Source organism: Lactuca saligna, chromosome 9 (assembly GCF_052625555.1).
Source record: "Lactuca saligna cultivar CGN05327 chromosome 9, ASM5262555v1, whole genome shotgun sequence".
NCBI classification, from domain to species: Eukaryota; Viridiplantae; Streptophyta; class Magnoliopsida; order Asterales; family Asteraceae; genus Lactuca; species Lactuca saligna.
This window is the reverse complement of record NC_136425.1, coordinates 84,802,511-84,811,025: the sequence shown is the minus strand read 5'-3', so window position 1 is coordinate 84,811,025 and position 8,515 is coordinate 84,802,511. Positions and strand designations below refer to the sequence as shown.

At 40.2% G+C, this 8,515-nt stretch overlaps 1 protein-coding gene across 1 annotated transcript; it reads left to right on the top strand.

Moving 5' to 3' along the window:
• Window positions 1–805: 805 nt before the first annotated feature.
• LOC145016547 (uncharacterized) lies at window positions 806–1,387 on the top strand. Its single transcript, XM_078974828.1, has one exon. It carries the CDS (start codon window positions 806–808, stop codon window positions 1,385–1,387), a length of 582 nt encoding a protein of 193 aa, XP_078830954.1.
• Window positions 1,388–8,515: the final 7,128 nt, after the last annotated feature.

The following is an 8,515-nucleotide window of genomic DNA, read 5'->3' as shown; positions in this document are numbered from 1 at the left end:
CGAAGCTAGAACGACCCGAATGACTTTGGAACGATGCAGAACATGCTAGATCATAGAAGAGCAATTTCGATAATGTCAGGAAGACCTAGAGATTTCTAGAGTCTTGTAAAGGCCATGTATATAATAAGAGGAGTATATATTAGTCAAGGATGATCGGGACCTAGAAACATCCATTTGATGGGGTGGAAGGTAACTATAAATAGGAATGATGTCTCATTTGTAGGAATCGTTGGGAAGTTGCTTTGTAAAGTAGTAGAGTATATAATAGAATTTTTCTTTCTTACTTCATAGCATTCCTTATCGCATTTCTTGTTATCCTAGTCATTACTACATTGTAAGGAAGTGTCCCAAGCCTGACTTAGTGAAGAAACACTAAGTGGCACACGGTGATTGAGTCATCCCGTGACACATGGTATCAAAGCTAGGGTTCATGCAAGCAAGAGATTTTAGCTCTGGAAGGAGGAAGTAGCGAAGTAGAAAACATGCCCCTATTGTTGAAGGGAAAGGAAGAAAGTCCAAGAATAGGGACCAGTCGATAGATGCCTTGGAAAGTTTAGAAAACAAGCTTACAAGGGTGGAGATTAACATTGGTGAGATCATTGAATGGAAGGATACTGTTGATCAGTTCATTGTAGAGAGAAGTGACACGAGCGATGGATTGAAGTAGACCATCAGTGACATCAAGGAAGAAGTCCTTGGACTTGTCAACACCATGCGAAATGAATTCCATGAGAAGGTAGATGCATTACATGTCGAAGTAAACTTGTGCAAGGCAATAATCGCTGGAGGGACCATTGCGAGAACGATGTCGTACAGAGAAGCACCCAAAACATTGAAGTATGGATGTAAACACAACCCCAAAGAACTTAACGAATTCTTTTGGCCGATGGAATGTTACTTCAATGCAATCCAAGTGACAGAAGATACGAAGATCAATATGGCCATCCTTTATCTATGTGAAAGCGCAACTCTATGGTGGAGAAGGAAGCATACAGACATTAAGAAAGGCTTATACACCATAGACACAAGGGAGGAGTTAATGAGACAACTTAAGAGACAATTCTGCCGACATAATATTGAAGACATAGTGATGAAGAAACTGCGTCGGCTAAAGCATAGTGAATCCATCCGAGACTACATAATGGAGTTCATGAGCTTGATGCTAGAGTTATCGGACATTCAAGAGAAAGACAAAATATTTTATTTCATGGATGAACTACAATCTTGGGCTTATAATGAGCTCAAGAGGAAAAATGTTAGAGACATTGATGAAGCTATCGTTGTGGCAGAAGATCTAACGGAATTTCAAAGAGAAAGCACGGTTAAGAAGAATAGTGGGGGGGAACAAACCATATCAGAACCGGAACCAAAACAAAACACACCCTAACCTTTAAATATGAAAGGTAAAGCAATCGAAGGAAGATACCGAAGAGAATAATGGAATGAGATCAAGTGCTACTTGTGTGATGTTCCTCACTTGACTGTCCAAAGAAAAAGACTTTTTATGTAATGGTGTTGAAAGAAGAAGAGGAAGAGAAAGAATCTCACATCAGTTCCATGTGACTTCTGAACTCAATGGCAAAAGATGAGGCAACGGAATAGAAAGGGAGTGGTTCTAGGGTAGGAAGTCTCATGCTAGTCGAAACCAAGGTGAATGAAGGAAATACCAAGGCGCTAATAGATTCAGGTGCGACTCATAGCCTCCTTTTTGAAAATGAAGCAAAGAGATTGGGAATCCACTACACGAAAGAAGAAGGGCAGTTGAAGGTTGTCAATTCTCTATCCAATCCTATCCTAGGATTTTCACATGGAGTACCCATGAATATCGTAGAATGGGAAACCACCATTGACTTGGTAGTCGTACCCATGGACGACTACCAAGATGGTAATAGGAATGGAATTACTAGACAAAGTGCATCGATGGTTGTTCAAAAATGATAACACTATGCGGACTACTAAGGGTATAATCATTCACATTGTACCTTTGGAAAGGAGTAGAACAGGGTCTCGAACGCTATCGACTATGAAGTTTAACAAAGACCTTAAGGAAGTCGTGAAGATATGAAACAATAACCTAAGTTGGAAGACGGAACATAATTCACAATCGACTAGAAATCATAGTGATCGAATCAACAAGTATGTGAGACCAAACAATGTAGTTCAACGTATCGACACACGTCAATGCAAGATAGGGTCGCGATCAATCTTGAGAATTGTTCCTATATTCCATGAGGCTACAAGAAGACCAAAAATGGGAAAGGAAGTTAGAACACAAGTGACACCTCACTTGAAAGATCGCTATACAAGAAGACTTGACGAGGACGTTAAGGGTTTAATTGGGGGAGGGTGTCACGACCAAGTTTATGGAAAATTCCATGATCGTTTAGAGAACTCCAAAAGGATCGAGTATACTCGCGAAGTCTCCAGACAGATCAAGAATGCTCTATGAAACCCTGGAAGATGCTAGAACATTATAGATGTCCGTGGAACAAAGGAGAACGATCTCGAATAATAAAGAGGGCACTAGACGAAGCTTGAAAAAACCGGAAGACATTGGAACGATCTAGAACATGCTAGATCATACGAGAGCGATTTGGATAATGTCGGGACGACCTAAAGATTTCTAGAGCATCGTATACATGTATACGATATTCTAGAGTATTGTAAAGGCCATGTATATAATAAGAATTGTCTAGATTAGTCAAGAATGATCGGGACCTAGAAACTTCCATTTGAGGAGGTGGAAGGTACCTATAAATATGAAGGATGTGTCATTTATAGGAATCAGTGGGAAGTTGCCTTGTAAAGTAGTTGAGTCTACAATAGAAGCTTTCTTTCTTACTTCGTAGCATTCCTATCGCATCACTTGTTATCCTAGTCACTAGTACATCGTAACGAAGTGTTCCAAACCTGACTTAGTCAAAGAAACACTAAGTGGCACATGATGATTAAGTCATCTCGTGACATGTGGTATTAGAGTCAGAGTTCATGCAAGCAAGAAACCGTAGCTTTGGAAGGAGAAAGTAGTGAAGTTGCAAACGTACCCCTATCATCAAAGAGAAAGAAAGAAAGTCCAAGAAGAGGGACCAATCAATAGATGCCTTAGAAAGCTTAGAAAACAAGCTTGCAAGGGTGGAGATTAAGTTTGGTGAGTTCCTTGAATGGAAGGATACTGCTGATCAGTTTGTTGCATAGATAAGTGACATGAGTAATGGAGACCATCATTGTCATCAAGGAAGAAGTCCTTAGACTTGTCAACACCTTTCGGAATGAGTTCCGTGATAAGGTAGACGCATTACAAGCTGAAGTAAACTAGTGCAAGGCAACAATCGTCGGAGGGACCACTATAAGAATGTTGCCGTACACAGAAGCACCCAAAACATTGAAGTATGGAGGTAAATGCGACCCAAAAGAACTTGACGAATTATTTTGGTTGATAGAATGTTATTTCAATGCGATCCAAGTGACAGATGACAAGATGAAGTTCGATATGGCCATCCTTTATCCATGTGAAAGCACAACTCTATAGCAGAGAAGGAAGCATGGAGATATTGAGAAAGGCTTATACACCATAGACACTTGGGAGGAGTTAGAGAGGCAACTTAAGAGACAATTTTGCCCACTTAATGATGACGACATAGCGATGAAGAACCGTCATGGGCTAAAGTATAGTGGATCCATCTGAGACTACATAGTCGAGTTCACGAGCTTGATGCTAGAGTTACTGGACATGCAAGAGAAATAAAAACTATTTTATTTCATGAATAGACTACAATCTTGGGGTTACAATGAGCTCAAGAGGAGAAATGTTAGAGACATCGGTGAAGCTATCTCCATGGCAGAAGATCTAATGGAATTTCGAAGAAAAAGCACGGTTAAGAAGAATAGTGGGGGAGAACAAACCTTGTCAGAACCAAAATAAAAACAAAACATACCCCAACCTTTATATACGAAAGGAAAAGCAATAGACGGAAGATAACAAAGAGAAGAACGGAAGGAGATCAAGTGCTACTTGTGTGATGGTCCTCACTTGATCCGAGATTGTCCAAAGAAAAACACTTTTTATGCGACGGTGTTCAATAAGAAGAGGAAGAGAAAGAATCTCACATGAGTTCCATACGACTTCTGAACTCAATGGCATAAGACGAGACAAAGGAATCAAAAGGGAATGGTTCTCAGGTACGAAGTCTCATGATAGTTGAAGCCAAGGTGAATTGAGGAAATACCAAGGTGCTAATAGATTCAGGTGCGATTCACAACTTCTTTTCTGAAAACGAAGCAAAGAGATTGGGAATCCAGTACACAAAAGAAGAAGTCCAGTTGAAGGTTGTGAATTCTCCACCCAATCCTATTGTACGAGTTTCAAGTAGACTACCCATGAAAATCGCTGAATGAGTTGGCACCATTGACTTGGTAGTCGTACCCATGGACGACTACCAAGATGGTAATAGGAATGGAATTACTAGACAAAGTGCATCGATGGTTGTTCAAAAATGATAACACTATGCAGACTACTAAAGGTATAATCATTCACATCGTACCTTTGGAAAGGAGTAGAACAAGGTCTCGAACGCTATCGACTATGAAGTTTAACATAGACCTGAAGGAAGTCGTGAAGATACGAAACAATACCCTAAGATGAAAGAAGGAGCATAATTCACAATCGACTAGAAATCATAATGATCGAATCAAGAAGTATGTGAGACCAAAAAACGTAGTTCAAGGTATCGGCACATGTCGATGCAAGATAGGGTCGCGATTAACCATAAGAATTGTTCCTATATTCTATGAGGCTACAAGAAGACCAAAAACGGGCCAGGAAGTTAGAACACAAGTGACACCTCACTCGAAAGATCGCTATACAAGATGACTTGACGAGGACGTCAAGGGTTTAAGCGGGGGAGGGTGTCAGGACCTTGTTTAAAGAAAATTGCACGATTGTCTAGAGAACTCCAAAGGATCGAGTATACTTGAGAAGTCTCCGGACAGATCAAGATGGCTCTACGAGACCCTGGAAGATGCTACAATATTATAAATGTCCATAGAACAAAGGAGAACGATATCGAATAATCAAGAGGGAACTAGATGAAGCTAGAACGACCCTGAAGACTTTGGAACGATCCAGAACATGCTATATCATACAAGTGCGATTTGGATAATGTCGGGACGACATAGTGATTTCTAGAGCATCACAGACATGTATACCATATTGAAGAGTCTTGTAAAGGCCATGTATATAATAAGAAGAGTCTAGATTAGTCGAGAATGATCTGGACCTAAGAAGAGTCTAGGTGGAACTTACCTATATATAGGAAGGATGTCTTATTTGTAGGAATCGTTGGGAAGTTGCCTTGTAAAGTAGTCGAGTCAATAATAGAAGTTTTCTTTCTTACTTCGTAGCATTCCTTATCGCATTGTTTTTTTATCCTAGTCATTAGTACATCGTAAAGAAGTGTTCCAAGGCTGACTTAGTCGAAGAACTACTAAGTGGCACATAGTGATTGGGTCATCCCGTGGCATTAAGACAATTATTATCAGTAACTAAGATATTACTTTAACTGAAAGTGATTTCACATTTGTCTTTCAAAATGATATATTCATCCTTAGTCATTACAAGTTCTCTCTCTAGTGATTCTGAAATCACTAGGTCTTGAAAGTGAGTTTTGGAATCTTGTTGTTCATCCCTGAAAGGAACATCAATACCTAACTTTATAGGAGACATTTCGAGTCTTACTTATTCGAATACCCCTGTCTCATATTTGTCGACCCTTTATAAGACATCGGACAAGTTTCAATCTATGATTCTTGAGTTCAAAACGTATCACTATTACATGTCCCGATTCCATGCCTCTTCCGCTTCTGATATTCAATCTTCAGGATCTTTCCTGACTCCAGCTGTACTAGAGTTCAATTTTCTTCCTTTAGCCCATCGAACAATTGTGTTATTCAGGAAATTGTTCTTGAGACAAATAGACATGACTCTAACAAATCCGACTTTTTTTGGGCATCATTTGATAGTGATGTAGATGAAGAAATCTTGTGTAACAACTCATATGAATCTTTTATCTCTTACTCTGATGTGATATCGAAATCGGCTCTAGTTCTAATTAATCCAAGTTTTAACAATCCAACAATTTGACAAACTTCCAAGTCATCATCTGACTCTCAGAAGAAACCCTCTCTGAATGAGAAAGATATTGTTCACCCAAAGACCAAAGCTAGGAATGCCTATATAGAAATAATCTGGGTCTAGGCAGGTCTCTAGATTCCTTGAGAAATCCGAGAAGAGAGTGTCTGAAAAAGTCAATCCAACTACTAGGAGGAATCACAATGACTTCAAACATGTTAAGATCCTTAATGTAACAGCCCGAAATCTAGGTTAGCTTTATGACCCTTCTATTTTGGAGAGTTGGCTAGTTAGTCCTTTAAAATGAAAGATGAATTGCTGAGTACGCTGGGCGTATTGGGGCGTACGCCGCGTGTACTCGCACGCTTAATTTATACGCGGGTCATCCGGGTACGTTGGGCGTACCCAAGGTTACGTCGGGCGTAACCGACCCGGATGCAAAACCCTAATTTGTGGCCTTACTCTGTAAAAGGAACATGTAGTCCTTTGCCCTAGCCACCATACACCCTTGAGAGAGCCCTTGAAGAGTTGAGATTCGTGCTTTAGCTCGTGTGTGAGTTTTTGAGCTTGAAGTTGTCTTTTCAAGGTGAAGAAGGAGAAGAAGGAGCCATTGTTAGAGCTAGAAGTTGAAGAACAAGTGTAGATCCGAGTTCTACAGTGATTGGAGATCCTTTCTGAGGTAAAAAGCTCAAAGCTTTCCTTGTTCTTCATAAGTTTTGCTTTTTGGACCATTTTTAGGGTTTTTGTTTCAATGTTGGAGACTTTATGTGCAAAGAGTCTCCATAAGCTTAGATCTGATATTTTCTAGTGTAATATGTGTTGAGGAGTCATAAAAATCGAGTCTTGGACGTGGATCTTGTGGCATGCATGAGTTATAGTCTCATTATGGAAAGCGGAAAGGTGTTTTAAGAAAAAAGTGACCTTTACAGCCATGCAAAGGCTTAAAGGTTCCAACTTTATGGTTTAAGACATATTAGAGGAGTAAGATCTGAAGTTTGGATGCAAGTCTTAACCGTTTAAGACCTGAATGTGCTGAACAAAGAAATTGGGCATTACGCTGGGCATAATCCCAGTATGCGCCGCATAAGGGGTTGCGTACCCCGTTTATGGAATGCAAGAGTACGCCCCGCGTACAGGAGCTGATACGCCCCACGTACTGTTTGCTGTTGACTTTTAGGGTTTTAGTCAACATGTGTAGCTTTGGGTCAAAGAGGGGTAAAATGGTCTTTTACACTTCTGTGGAATTTTAGAAGGAATATAGTATATCCTTGAGAGCCGTTAATGATTTAGAATGATTATTTGATGTCATTAGGCGAGGCTAGGTCGAGGTTACGAGATTCTGAGATATCGAGCAAGTGAGGCTTTAGACATCATACGAGGTGAGTCTTCTCACTATACTGTTCCTGGAAGGGTACCTATGTGTGACCAGAAGGTCTGGTATGCTATAATATATATGCATTGTATGTTAAGTTTCCTGTTTTGTATGCGTTCTGTATGCTATGCTTGGTATGGGATGGAAGGCATTATGTTATGGGCCGGAAGGCATTATGATGTAAACTGGAAGGTCAGGTAGTTATGGACTGGAAGGTCGACACGGTTGGGACCGAAAGGTTTACCGGGTCAGGACAGAAGTCTCCTGAGACACATTGACTGGAAGGTTATGGCCTGGAAGGGCGTATGTGTGTAAGTGGTATATTGGGGAACTCACTAAGCATTTATTCTTACAATTGTTGTGTTATGTGTTTCAGGTACTAGCGAGGACCGTGGGAAGGTGTCGGTATGAATCCTACACACACACGCAGGCGGATTGGGATATATTTGATCTTGGGATTTGACATGGTTTGTATTATTACTACGTTACAATGGATTTTTATGGTTTGTTTTGAATGAAATTATGTTTTAATGAAATAAGAAATTGTTTTGAAAAATTAAGTTGTTACAAGTTGGTATCAGAGCCTTGGTTTGAGGGACTCGGATGAACCTTTGGGCGTATCTGAACTCAAACCGAGGATTTGAGAAATTTCAACAATGAAAACTAAACTTTCTAAAAGAGCAAAGAGTTTTGAAACAAACGAAACACAGTAGTGTGTACGGTCAGCCAGCACCCGAACGGTGAATCACCAGAATACCCTTACATTATGTGATATGCTATCTTATGTTATGCATGTTAGAGTAGGCTAGGTATTCATATAAGGACTAGAGTGGCCTGATTTGTGATGCCTTAGCCTAGAAGAATTCTACTGCTATGAGATGCCTTAAGAGCAAGTAGGTAGCCAATGCATAGCGAGAATAGAGTACTTGCGATCCGGGATCCAAGGAGGAGGACATGGGATGAATGTTGATACGGTGTGGTAAGTAGTATAGGGCCCGTACTAATGAAGACACCAA